At 42.7% G+C, this 14,728-nt stretch overlaps 1 protein-coding gene across 29 annotated transcripts in view; it reads left to right on the forward strand.

The window, feature by feature from the left end:
• Clasp2 (cytoplasmic linker associated protein 2) overlaps window positions 1-8,383 on the forward strand; it is a 172,202-nt gene extending 163,819 nt beyond the window's left edge. For all 29 annotated transcript variants that reach the window (XM_029481868.1, XM_029481874.1, XM_029481876.1 and 26 more), the window contains 3 exons: window positions 370-576; window positions 4,050-4,166; window positions 6,704-8,383. In XM_029481868.1, coding sequence (XP_029337728.1) covers window positions 370-576; window positions 4,050-4,166; window positions 6,704-6,790 — 411 coding nt within the window. In that variant the 3' untranslated portion in view covers window positions 6,791-8,383. The remainder of the gene's footprint in view (window positions 1-369; window positions 577-4,049; window positions 4,167-6,703) is intronic.
• The last annotated feature ends 6,345 nt before the right edge of the window (window positions 8,384-14,728 follow it).

Below are 14,728 nucleotides of genomic sequence, written 5' to 3' on the forward strand. Positions count from 1 at the left end.
GAGTAAATCTCTTGCCTATTTCATGTCCATGACATTTTTTTCCTATAAACCTCAGTGGGTCGTGCTCATCATTACTGCCCTGCAGGCATGGAGTACTTGTACTACTTACATTTCTATGACATGAAACAAAGCAAAAATGGATAAATGCTTAAAATCATGAAACTAGAAAGAAGGGAGACTGACAGTGGAGCCCAGTACTGACTTCTCCTGGCACTTGATAGTCTGATCTCACCTCCTTTTCTGTATTCATTTTAGTTTACTGCAAGATTTTCAGTGCAAACCCAAAGTATCAAGTCATATTAAGTGCTTAGTGAAATTTGTGCTTAGGATTTGTATTTTTTTCCTAGCTGCCTCTCCCTTTTGTTCTAGGTGGTGAGATCTGCTGAGGAAGCTGCCTCTGTGTTGGCTACTTCCATTAGTCCAGAGCAGTGCATCAAAGTGCTTTGTCCCATCATACAAACCGCTGACTACCCTATTAATCTGGCTGCAATCAAAATGCAAACAAAAGTGATAGAGAGAGTATCCAAGGAGACCCTTAACATGCTCTTACCAGAGATCATGCCGGGTCTAATACAGGTAAGCTGCAAGGCTCGGAGAAGTAAGCCAGCATGCGTGGGGCTTCAATTATTTTACATAGGTTTCAGTCAAGTCTGCAGTGGTCAAGACAAGATGTTGCATTGTAGCTATGGGTGGGTGGTTTACATATGGGATAAAATACGTACCATAAAAGGTACTACTTCTTTACCCCCAAGTCCACAGTCTGGTGTTGTTAAATACATAATGTCGTGTCATGTAACCGTCACTAATGTCGATGGTCAGGATTTTCCCATCATTGCATACTAGCATTCTGTACCCACTAAGGAATAAAATACAGTTCTCCTAACCTCCCTCTCAGGTCCCAATAATCTCTATTCTGTTGTCTCTGACCTTAATTATTATAGATTTTTCACATATGTAAAAACCATAAATATTTGTTCGCTTATTTAATACTTTGTAGGTTCATTAATTTTATGTTGGATTTTCACTCTATCATTTAGGAATGTTCATTTGTTTATCCATTATTAAACTAAATGCCTGGGTTCTGCTTTTTTCCTCCTTTTTATTACTGTAACTATTACAGTCCTTGTGTGCATCTACCAACAGAAATCTGTTGCCACATCTGTCTTGAAAGTGGTGATACTGAATATGTTTTTTATATATATATATATATATATATATATATATATATATATATGTTGTGTGTGTATATATATATAGATAGATAGATAGATAGATAGATGCACTGTGACCATGACTTTGTCTCTTATCCCAAACATATAAACATTTTAGCAAAACTGGGATTACATTTTACAATATAGACACATACTGTAAGACTCTGTTAATATTCTAAAATGTAATTTAGCAGCTGAACAAGATTTTCAGTGCAAACCTGTAGTATATATATATTGAGTCTTTTTAAAGACAATGGGTAATTTATTCCCTTGCACTTATAGTATTTTATTTTTGACTTTGCCCTGAGCTTTGCTACTCACTGCGTCTGTGCAGGGCTGTGTGTGTTTTCGTAGAAAGCACAGCATGTACATAGTCATGTGTACTCCATATAGAATGAGTGCTGAAGTGACATTTCTTCAATGAAGCCTTGGGGTGTGCAGGTATCAGCTGAGAGCTTCTGTAACTCCAGGCTCCCTTGTTCGTTCGCTTGTGCTTTTGTGACAGTAGCCTCATGCTGCCCTCAAACTTGTAGCTGTCTTCCTACCTCAGATTCCCAAGTACTGGGATTATAGGCTTGTACCAGCATGTGCAGCCTAAATTCTGATTAGTTTGATGCAAAGCCTTATGACAAGTAATTACTGAAAACCTGTCAGAAAAGCACAAGAACTGTGCTTTTACAGTATTTGTATTATAAACCTCTAAAATAGAGTATATAGACAGTAGGGCCAGAACAAAGAGCAATAGCAGTCTATAGTATTTTACTATCTGTGAATATTTCATATAAAATTATCCCCCTGAGCAGCTAGGATTGCATATGAGAGTGAGAGTGAGAGAGAGAGAGAGAGAGAGAGAGAGAGAGAGAGAGAGAGAGAGAGAGAATGAAAATGGACAGGTACAGTAGTGCATGCCTTTAAATCCCAACACTTGGTAGGTAGAGTTATGTTCATCTCCATGAGTTCCAAGAGAGCAAGGAAAACTGAGAAGACCAGAGAATGGGAGAAAAATTATCTAGACAGTGGTGGCATATATGTGTTTAATCCCAGCACTAGAAGGCAGAGTCAGGCAGATCTCTGATTTTGAGACCAGCCTGGTCTACAGGTTCCAGGACAGCCAGGGCTACACAGAGAAACCTTGACTCAAAACAAAACAAAACAAAACAAAACAAAACAACAATAGATTGGGGGAAAATTATAAATTAGTATCTGATAACAATCAGGACATATGTAAAGGTGTATTCTAACTTAGCAACAAGAGAATGTTTTTAATGGGAAAAAGCTTGTAGGACATTTCGACAGACAAGATTTACAAGTAACACAGCCAGCAAACAAGTGGAAAAGTTGGCTCTCATTAACACTTATGGAAATACTCATCCAAAACACAATGGAGGCTCAATGGTTGTAACAGTGCACTGCTTCTCCTGCCTACCCACCCCCATACACACACACTCTTGAAAATGTATGTTTAATTATTATTCTATTGTGTACCACATGCATGCTGATGTCTGTGGAAACCAGAGGCCTCAGATCCTCAGTAACTGGTGTTTTAGATGGTTGGAAGGTACCATGTGCATGCTGAAAACAGGGCCCAGGTCCTCTGGAAGAGCAACCAGTGCTCTTAACCACTTAGCCATCTCTCCAGCCTCTCTTTCAGAGGACCCAAATCCAGTTCTCGGCACCCACATCAGGTGGCTCATAACCACCTGTAATTCCAGCTCCAGAGGATCCAGTGCTCTATCCTGGCCTCGGCAGGAACTGCACTCATGTGTACCAACTCCTGCTTAGACACACAGATATCCTCAGAATCAGAAATAAAAGTAAACTGAGGCCAGGCAGTGGTGGCACACACCTTTAATCCCAGCACTCGGGAGGCAGAGGCAGGCAGATTTCTGAGTTTGAGGCCAGCCTGGTCTACAAAGTGAGTTCCGAGACAGCCAAGTCTATACAGAGAAACCCTGTCTCAAAAAATCCACCACCAAAAAAAAAGTAAACCAAGAAAGGAGCAAGTTACAAAGCAACCACCAACCCACAGTGAAGGGCTGGTAAAATGACTCAGTGTGTAAGGCACAAGCCAGAGGACCCGAGAGCTCACGTCAAAGTGGAAGGAGAGATCCTCCTCTAGAACCTTGTCCTCTGGCCTCCACAAGCATGCCGTGACATTTGTACCATCACACACATGTGTACATATCCACACACAGTAGTAAGTAAGCATTTAAAAAACCACTCCCTCATACACAACGAGCTACAACCAAATGAATAGGAAGCAGCTCTAAGCATACAGGAAGTACATTATCTAGACTGGATTCATTTGTGAAGGTAATTTAAAGAGTGGGTCAAGCTGAGTGGTGGTGCACATCTCTTTAATCTCAGCATTCAGGAGGCAGAGGCAGGCAGATATCTGAGTTGGAGGCCAACCTGGTCTACAGAGTGAGTTCCAGGACAGCCAGGGCTACACAGAGAAACCCTAGAGGGGTATGGGGGATTGATTTAGTATGCATGCTGGGCCTAGGTTGCAGGAAGGCCTTGACTGCCAAACCACAGCATCTGATAGCTTCTTACTAAATAGTGAAGAGGTCTTCACTGCTCCAGAGCTAATGCTAAGAAGGTTCTCTGGAGATACTTGCAAAGTGGGTTGGGCAAGGGGCAGATGCAGACCTGAAGTTTCTAAAGAAAGAACATGATAAGAACACTGGCAACTGGTGGAGTGTGGGGTGGAATAGAGTTCCTTGCCTGAAGGGTGGAAAGTTGATGCAGGTGAGAATTCATATTAGAGCTCTCTTCTGTCCTTAAAGGTCGCCTTCCTAAACTGTCAAAGACACTAACGTGACCTCTCTTCCTCAGGGTTATGATAATTCAGAAAGCAGTGTCCGGAAAGCTTGTGTCTTCTGCCTGGTGGCTGTCCATGCAGTGATTGGTGATGAACTAAAGCCACATCTCAGTCAACTCACTGGTAGTAAAGTAAGTACCCTGAGCTCTCAGGGTAGCAGCCGTGACTCTGGAGACTTAGCTCTCTCCGCATGTTACATGGAGAACCTATTACCCAGCTCTCACACTTCTCTGAGCTTTCACTTGCCTTCATTTTTCCAGCTGCCTCTTAGCACTTTCTGCTGCTACAGAACTACATTTACTGACACCAGCAGAGATGGGGATGTTTGGGGGACTACAGCTGGCAGACTTCCCACTCCCACACGTAAATCCTGAGGAACCTCCCCCCACAACCCCCAGACTGTGTTGTAGTTATTCATAAATTAATTTAATCTCCCCAATGTACAACACTTGAAGCTTTTAGTTTCTTAATGTTGGTTTGTTTGTGTTTTGTTTTGTTGGTGGTGGGGATCTTTCTTGGTTTAATTGTTTTCTGAGTTTGGAATTTCACCATGTAACTCAGACTGGTCTGAAACTGAGAACTGTGCCTGCCTTTGCCTCCGAGTGCTGGGATTAAAGGTGTGTGCCTCCACACCAAGAACATTGCTCATGTATTTCTGATCCCACTGCCACACACAGGCGGTATGTCTAACACAGGGAGAAAGGAGAGAGGCAGGGAGGGAGGGAGGGAGGGAGGGAGGGAGGGAGGGAGGGAAGGAGGAAAGGAAGGAAGGAAGGGGTCTTTCCATGAAAGAAAGATCTTAGGATTCTGAACCTGAGCCTGTACATCTGAGGCTGCTGTATCGGCTTCCTGCTGCAACTGTACTGCAGCTGATATGGTCCATGGCTGCGTCTGTGACAGATCTTTATAACTTATCTCCTGTGTGGGAGGACTATCTCAGAGCCATCTGCCTTGCCCTGATGAGCCTCTGTCTAGCCAAGAACTTGGCTGTTTTTTAAGCCTTCTACCATATCCACCACCACTGAAGAGACTGTCAGTGTCCCTACCAACACTGCCCCCAGTTTAATGGGTTTTGGCCATTATATTTTCAAGACTGATTAGAATTCCCACCACTAACATAACAACCAGAACTTTATATTGCTGTCCTTCACTACCAAAGCCACCCCTACTTCTCTAACCAGAACTACTGCAATAGTGGCCACCATCACCTTTCCTGTAGCACCTGTGCTGCTATCTCCATTACTGTAGCTTCTTGTCCCACTGAAAATTCCACCATGGCCAAAATTACCTCTTACCTCCAAAATGTTCGACACAACCCCTAGAGTCCCGAGGTCCACCTCCCAAGTCTCCTTGTGATCCAGCATCTCTTACACAGGGAGGCCCTTTGCACTTAGAGTTTGTATACATTAATATTTCTGAGCAGAATTTTTACCAACTGTTTCATGATTAGAATTCAGAAAACCAAATTCTTTCCTTTTTCTACTCTGTCCTAACTCTGTGTTTCAATCTTGCCATACTTTTTAAGTAGGGTTATCTTCTGTATCCGTTACACCACCCACATTTTCTTCACTGATAGTGGGCGCTAGTCTTTACACATCTCTCTAGAAGCCACTCTATGGTTGTACCTATGCCCATCAGCCTGGTGTGTACACATTGCTGCCTACCCCTCTGCACCCAACCAGAGCCTCTGGAGCTCTTTGTGCAGCTCTCGAACTACCATCTCTCAGTATGCTTTATTAAAGTATTATCGGCAGCTCTGCAGCGGCTCTGCTTCCTGTGGATCATGGCTTTCACTTTCAAGTTCTGAGACTTGATACTTGGAGGCCAGTCTAGGCTACATAGCAAATTACAGGCCAGGCTAAGCTACAACCCAAGACCGTGTTTCCAAAAGCAGACAGACAAATGGTCAAGCACTCTGCTCCCGTCCAGCTCTGCTGCTCTGTTTGAGGTCAGTGAGAAGAGCAAGTCTTCAGCGCTCAGACTCCCAGTGCAAGCTGCCCTTGGGTTTGCAGCAGTCACATTGTCCTCTGGGAGTGCTGGGTTACAGGTGTGAACCACCACTCCCCAGCCGCTTCTGTGGCTTGACTGTGATCCAGGTGGACATGCAACTTTGACTTGGTATCTTAAACTAAAATTTTCTGGTTCATCCTCAAGACTTTAAAAAAAAAAAGTTTATTTTTCTTACTGTATTAATATTACCAGAGCTTTGGGACTTGTTCTGGTCTGCAGGATGAGAACAAAGTACATTGGTTGGATTATAGCTGAGGGCAGCTAGTTGCAGACATTTACTTTCATTTAGAGTTTTCCTAGTCCCTAACAATTGTCATAACGGTGATCACATTTATATTCTAAGTTGTAAAAAGACAAAATAAAAATAGACATAGGTTAGGGCATGCAACTCAGTTGTAGACTGCTTGCCTAGCATGCTTGCAGCCCTGCGTTCAGGCCCCAGCATCACACGTGAGCATGGTGGTGCACACTGTAAACTAGATGGAACTCAGAGGGTCAAGCAGCGGCGTTATCGTCAGGCACACAGGAGATCTGAGCACAGCCTGGTGGCAGAGCACACGTCCTTCAGATCTGAGACATGCAGGCAGGATTCCTTAGTGAGCACATTGTTATAACAAGAGCAGTTTGTTCACATGGTGCGTGTCGCCTTGATCTGCAGATGAAGCTGCTGAACCTTTACATCAAACGTGCACAGACGGGCTCGGCAGGTGCTGACCCCACTGCTGATGTTTCTGGACAGAGTTAGTGCTGCAGACGGCGCCTCCCAGTCTCTGAGAGGACAACTGCCTGCCCTCCTCAAGGAAAGGACACTCAAGTACAGCTTTGGGACTCAGCTGCGGTTTCCCAGGTCTAGCTTTTCGTTTTGTTCTGTTTTGTATTTTCTGTAACAGAGGGGTGTCCTCAGTCTGCATGTAACTTTATGATAGTTATTCCAAGTTCAGGAGAAGCAGTATTAACATCAGTTGATCAGTACAAAGTAATTTTTTAATCTACTTCACCATTTCACATGTTTGTACTTCTCTGTCTTCCCATTAACTTTTGCCAGTGTTATGATTGTATACATTTTTAAAATGCTGGTTAAACAGGAATGCTTAAAGCTTTAAAAGTTTTAACGGTCTAAACTTTGTTTTGCCTTCATTCAACTGCAGAAGAATATTTTTATTGCTACTTTTGTTCTGTATCATGTCCTATAGTAGAAATACTGACAATAATGTGAGACAAAGCAGGGCTACGTGGCACTCCAGCCAGACTCTGTGGATGTGGCGCTGATGCTCGTTGTCAGCTGCAACTCCTTTGGGATGACCTCAGTGAGAAATGTCATGGAATCAGCCAGTTCTGTAAGACTGACGATAGTGTCTGTCGGTTCTTGATCTTGCCACCTTTATTTAAAGCCGTGTCCCTTCTTTTACCCCGTAAGAAAGCTGCACCAAATCACCTGCCTAGGTTTCCATGAGAATTATTACAATGGGAGGTTTTGTTGCAGAGCCTTTTGGTTTATCTTTGTTGTGAATGATGCTTTTTGTTGTATTTATTAATATCAAATTCACTTATGGATAATAGACTTGATAATGGAAACAGATGAAAAAAATCAAGTGCATGTGTGTCTTTGACTATTCTGTTTCTCATTTGATAAACTAATTATTGACATGGGAGTCAACCAGCACCTTTTTGTTGAATGGTGGAACTTGGTTTCCTTTGACCATGAAATTGTCTTCTGAAAACATGGGTCCTGATGAGAGAGAAGATGCTGCAAGAGGCTTTTGTCCAGTGGGCTCACACTCTCTACCTCTTCAGGGCTGACATTTTAACTGACCCGCTTCCTGGAGTGTCTTGGAAAACTACTTCAAAGGAGATGTTTTGTTACCTTTTAACATTTTTTAAAATCACCTCTGCTAAAGTTATTTTCGTGTGCAGCCAACTTTCAAATATTACCAGTTTGGGTAAAAGGCCAAATTTGGTAATTTGGAACCAGGATACTATTGATTTCTCATCTTGACTTTTTTTTTTTTTTAAATCCTAACATAAGATGAATTTGACTGGAAAGCAAATGGCTGTTAGGGAAGCAGTTTGCTATTGTTACAGAGTTACCTATACTTTGTTCAGCTGGAAAAAAATGTAGAAATGTATGTAAAGAATGTAAGCCGAGAAAACTGGATGGATGATTGGTCTTAGGCTTTTCCTTTCCTTTGTTTTTCCGTTTTAGCGGCAAGAAGAGCTATTACTCCACACCCTCTCCCTACTGTAACAGTTTTGTTTTCTACTGTTAATGACATTGTGTATTTATAGTTCTATGCTTACTGTTGTGCATATACTGGCAATAAAACTGTACAGAACATTACTTGAAGACCTTAACTATGTAGCTCAGCTCTTTCTCTCACTGTGTGACAAAATATACGGGTTCTTCTGTAAACATGAAAGGTCCTGGACCAGTTATGAGCCCTGAGTTCTGTATGTGCATTTGAGTTGCAAGGATCAGGCCTAGCAGCCATACAATATATACAAGAGTATGTGTCCTACAGCTTGGACACGGAACGCTGGCCAGTAGGGTTTTGTAGTCACTGACTGTTAGTGTATCTCATAATCATTTTTAATCAGTATATTGATTTGATTTCAGCTTTAAAGTATTTTAATTACACTGGGCAGTGATGGTGCACACCTTTAATCCCAGCACTTAGGAGGCAGAGGCAGGTGTTTTATGAGTTTGAGGCCAGCCTGGTCTACAGAGTGAGTTCCAGGACAGCCAGGGCTACACAGAGAAACCCTGTCTCGAAAAACCCAAAAAAAAAAAAAAAAAAAAAAAGACAAGCAAGTAGAGTAATGTAAGCATTGAGCAGTTGGATCTAACAGGAGGCACTGAAGAAATGGACGACACAGAAGAAGAGCAGAGTGGGAGTGCAGGCGCACACAGCACACACAATGGGGTGGGGCCCACACCTATCATCTCAGCACTCGGGAAGTACAAGCACATAGATCTGAGTTGAGGCCAGCCTGGTCTACAGAGTGGGTTTCAAGACAGCCAGGGCTACCCAGAGAAACCCTGCCTCAAAAAAGAAAAAAAAAGAAAAAAAGAAAAAGAAAAATGGGTCGAAGGAAGAAGGAAAAAACATGAAAATTGTATAATTTGGGAGTTGGATATGGGTCTGTAACAGAGTCCTTGCCTAGTGTGCACAAGGTCCTGGGTTCAGTCCCAGAGCCACAGACAAGTAAAAGGAAAAAAAAGTCTTCATAATTTCATGTTGATAAGACTGAGAAAGTTATTGATATTCAGATCACTGTATGCAGTATATTTGTTCATTTCAGAAACATACTTAGATATTAGCTGTTAAAAATGATCATATAAAGCTACTGTTTAAATGTCTTTAGCTGAAGAACTGGCTCAGCAGTTAAGAGTACTTGCTCTTGGTATAAATCAGGGCTCTCTGGAATAATATAATTTACAGAATGAATCTCTCCAAGTATCTAGATGAAGGGGATTCATCAGGACGACGTGTAAGCTGTGGTCCAGCGAATCCAAGAGTGGCTGCCTGTGAATGGAAGGGCCTGAGAATCCATAGTTATTCATCCCCGTAAGGCTGGTGTCTCAGCTGGTTTTCAGTATATGTTGGAATCTGGAAGAAGTATAAACTTGCGAAGCAGAAGCAAGCAGGGAATGAGCAAAAACTTCCTTCTTCAAGCCTCTTTCCAGCAAAAGACATGGTCTTCCCATCTCAAAAGATCTAAAGATATGCCTTCCTATCTTAAAAGATCTAGGTTAGAAATTGATCTTCGTATGTACTTAAAATTAAGCAGAGTTCCCTCATGAGTGAGTCCCTTTTGGGGTTTTAGTTAATTCCTGATGTAGTCAAGTTGACAGCCAAGATAGCCATCATACTCTTCCAAAGGACCTGAGAGTTTACTTCCCAGCATTCACTTGAGATATGTCATAAACATCTGTAACTTCAGCTCCAGAGGACCCAGTACTCCCACAAGCACCAACAGGTATATATATACAACAACACAAATAAATAAAAATAAATCTTTATTTTCCAAGTCTTGCTTTCCTCACCCAAACTAGTACACCATGCATTTATTGTACTATAAATTGTACAATACATACACACGTTTTTAAATATCTATTTATGTCATGTGTATGTGTACACTGTCACTGTCTTCAGACACACCAGAAGAGGCCCATCAGATCCCATTACAGATGGTTGCTGGGAATTGGACTCAGTACTTCTGGAACAGCAGTCAGTGCTCTTAACTGCTGAGCCATCTCTCCAGCTCCACCTACATGTATTAAGTATCTTTTGGTTTCAGGTTTTAAAGATGTTTAGTTCTGGGTTTCGGGTGCTTTTTGCCTTGATTTCCAACTATGGGAAAGTCCTCTGTCATAACCAGCCAAAGTGAAAGCACTAGAGTGTAGTTTCTCATAAGGTGGCTTTTTTGGTGGTTCTTTTTACTAATATTGAACAGAGTGGTGAGTTCACTTCTCAATGAGTAGCTTTAGGAGGTAGGGGAGACCTCAATTTTTAATACAACTTACACACCAAATAACTGGTTTCTAGCTGTCTTTGCTTCCTTTTCTATTGCTGTGATAAATATATTCTGAAGGGGTGTGGGGCTGGAAAGGTGGTTTAGCAGTTAAGAGCACCAGGTGTTCTTCAGAGGACGTGGGTTCAGTTCCCAGAATCCTATAAGATTATTAATATTGATTCATGAAATTAGTACATCAGCAGTTATTCCGTAATCACTAATTCCCCAGTAACCATACAGTCTAAGATTTATTTAAATCGCCTTGAGCCAAATACTCCATTCTAAACCTCCCTCCAAGCTGATCAGATTTCCTCCCAGACACTGTTCCCATTTTACTTGAATTTTCTTCCGTGCTCTCCTGGTTCAGCTCTCTCCTGAGGTTTTCTCCACCTCCCTTGTGGCTCCCTCCTTCGCTTCTTTTTTCTCCACCCCTCCTAGAATTGGAAGCCCCACCTAGTCTCTCTAAACCTCTGTGTTGTTGGCTTAGCATTTATTGGCAAGGCAGAGAATGAATGAGGAGCAGTGTTCATACAAGCTTGAGAGAGGAGCTTCAAAGAATAAACATTACAAAGCCATGCCCTGATTGAATCAAGATATGAGGGCACAGAAACCAGCATTTGAATAACACAAGTGTAAACTTTAAACCCTGAAAACAAGTCTACCGTACCCACGTGGCATTTCACAACCATCTGCAATTCCAGGTCCAGGGGATATGACACCACCTTCTGTGACCTCCTGCAGCACCAAAGATGTACATGGTTTGCTTGCATCCATCCAGGTAAAACACTCGGATTTAAAAAGATAAATGAGGATATATCTTGATATGAATACCTTGATAAAAGCAGGTTAGAGGAATCTAGTTCGAGCTTATAGTCCATCATAGCAGAGAAATCCCAGCCAGGGCTTAAGAGAGCCTTCACAGTACATTCACAGTCAAGAGGAATTGCCAGGGATGAATGTGTAGGCTTACTCTCTAACATGGGTTCAGGATCTGCTTTCTAGGGAATGGTGTCACCCAAGGTGAGCAGGCTTCTCCTTCATTGACTCTTTCTTCCCAGCTGATTCTAGGCTAACATCATACCAACTCAATCTGTGAGTTTTCTCCAGCACATTCCATTCACAAGTTTCCGGTTAACATAAGGTGAGTTTTTAAAGGTTACTCCCATGACAAAGATGGTGGTTTGGATTTTCTTGTTGTTGGGTTTTTTGTTACAATTGTTGGGGTTGGGGGTTATTTGGAGGCTCTTGTTTTCTGTTTTTAAAGACAGTCACTTCTAGCATGGGTGACCTCAAACTTGCTATATAGCTGATCTTGAGCTGCTGAGGATCAAATCCAAAGTTTCATGTGTGTTAGGCAAACAGAGCCTACTACATTCCCTGCTCTAAAGTGATGGGTTTGATTTCAAAGTACTGCTGTCAACTCCATAGTCCACAGAAACAAATAAAAACTTAAAACCCGGGGAGGCTCAGAATGTCCTTACATTGAGTTTTACCCTAGGCTAGCAGCACTTCAGTAACCAAGGAAACCAGACCAATACCTTCTGCAATGTCTGACTATTTTAAAATCTGAGCGTTATCAGAATATCACATGGTTACACTTGTGTTACAGTACCTAGAATAATCTGAATAAGACAAAGTGAGAATGGCGGTTGCCCATGTTGGGGCTTAGGGAAGATGGAGAGTTCAAATGTAAACATGGCCCAACTATGAGGAGTAATGATGAGTGACGGGAACATGCAGGTGACAAAGCACCTGGATATCAAACATCCTGACTGCTGCAGCCTCCCTTCATACGCTGTTCATCTCACAGCCCTGGACCTGAACTGTTACACCGAATGACACCACACCAAGCTTCAGAGGAAAACCTTGTTTCAAAACACACATACAGTAAATAAAACAAATAAATTGGCAAACAATAAAAAGCAGGCCAATCTCTGAGTTTGAAACCAGCCTGGTTTATATAGCTTGCAGGCCAGCCAGAACTACACAGTGAGACCTGATAACACACACAAAAGGCAGAGGGATGGGGAGATTTCTTCAGTTAAGTGCTTGAAATACAAGCATTTGGGCCTGAGTTCAATCCCCCAAATCCACATAAAAGCTAGATGTGGTGGTGCACACTTGTAACCACAGCACCAGAAAGGCAGAGAAGGATCCCTGGGGCTCACTTGTCAACCAACTTAGCCTAATTGTCAAGTTCCAGATTCATTGAGAAAACCCCGCCTTTAAGAATAAGGTGGAAATGACTGAGGAAGCCAGCTTGCCCCGCAGGCACCTGCATGCAAGTACACACAAGAACACAGCATGTTGCTGACTTGAGACACTTAGATTTGTCACTTCACAAATAAGAGCAAGAGATTCCACTACCTGGAGTTGGGGTGTCACCATAACAAACACTGGAAGGACTTAGGCTCTGGCATCAGGTAACAGAAACTGGGAGGCCTCAAAGAGGTTGCTCCTGTAAGCCGAAAAGGCACCGAGGAGATTACTAGTTGAAACTAGAGCTGGTGGGAGCTTTCCGTTTAGAAAGGAAGGGAAATAAATGTTCCTGGAAGCTGGAGGAAAGGTAGTCTTGTTCTGTAATGGGAAATGCTCTGGCAGCACAGTGGCCACGGTTAACATGGAAAAGAGCAGAAGAGCCAGGCCTGGTGGTGCACACCTGTAATCCCAGTGCTTAAAAATCGGAGGCAGTAGGAGCAGGAGTTCAGGTTGGCCCTCAGCTACCTGTTGAAACCAGCCTAAGTTACTCAAGAGACTGTCTAAACAAGTATGCAAACTAAACAAAATCACAGAGGGCTGGGAAGATGGCTTAGTCAGTAATTGACTGTTGAGCATGAGAACCCAAATAAAAAGTGAGTGCATGGGATGGACAGGTGGCTCAGTGGTTAGGAGCACTGACTGCTCTTCCAGAGGACCTGGGTTCAATTCTCAGCACCCACATGACTGTAACTCCAGTACAAGAAGATCTGACACCCTCTTATGGCTTCTGCAAGAGTTGCACACTCATGATAAACAGGCATACACAAGGCAAAACACCTATCGCATTTAAAAATAAAAAGTACTCCCTCACCAGAAGACAACAAATGTCAGATTAAGAGATGTATACACACCTCAGCATCCTCATGGAGGTGTCAGAACTATCAGGAGTTGGTTCTCTCCTTCCGCTCCGTGGATCCTGGGAACCAAACTTGGGTTGTCAGATGCTGTGGCAGATGCTTTTACTCACTCATCTGTATCCCCAGCTCCAACTTCTTCACTGATTCCATTTAATAAACTTACATTTTCAATGATTTCCTGATATTGTTAGTTTGCCATATTGAATATGAACAGCTGCCCATACTGGGAATGAAGCCAAGGCCTTGAGCATGCTAGACAGGCATTCTCCCAATGAGAGAGAATGCTTAGCTCAATGATCGTTTTAATTTTGTCGTGCTTTGTATACCTTGGCAGCCTTAATAAGCTGAGCTCTGCCACTTGTTCTTCAGAGACAACTGAAAGGCTGGAGAGGTGTCTTCTTGGTTAAGAGCACTGGCTGCTCTTCCAGAAGACCGCATTCAATCCCCAGCACCCACATGATGGTTCACAACTGCAGTCACAAGGGAGCCGACACTCTCTTCTAGTCTCATGGGCACTGTACAGTGTACACATACATGCAGACAAAACACCCATACACAGAAAATGAAAAATAAATTAAGAGACGTGTAAATATCTTTAAAAACACAATAGTACATGTAAGTCTGTGTATAAATGTACATATAGCTTAATGTACATGACGTTTCTCATCTGGGATGACAATGCTCCCTCCAAGAGCCAAAGACCACCTAACAAAACTCCAACACGCCAGGCGTGGTGGTGCACGCCTTTAATCCCAGCACTCAGGAGGCAGAGGCAGGCAGATTTCTGAGTTCGATGCCAGCCTGGTCTACAAAATGAGTTCGAGGACAGCCAGGGCTACACAGAGAAACCCTGTCACACACACACACACACACACACACACAAAACAAAAACTTCCAACACCAGACATGAGGAGACTTCTTTTGAATTGTTGGTCACAGTCATCTGAAGACCCCTCAAACATTACAGGCTATTGCCATTCCCTTTGTCCCCTAGAGGTGGTAACTTAGTCCCTGTTGCTAAAAACACCAAACACTTCAAATGCAGGCCCTAC

Source organism: Mus caroli, chromosome 9 (genome assembly GCF_900094665.2).
Source record: "Mus caroli chromosome 9, CAROLI_EIJ_v1.1, whole genome shotgun sequence".
Lineage (NCBI taxonomy): Eukaryota > Metazoa > Chordata > Mammalia > Rodentia > Muridae > Mus > Mus caroli.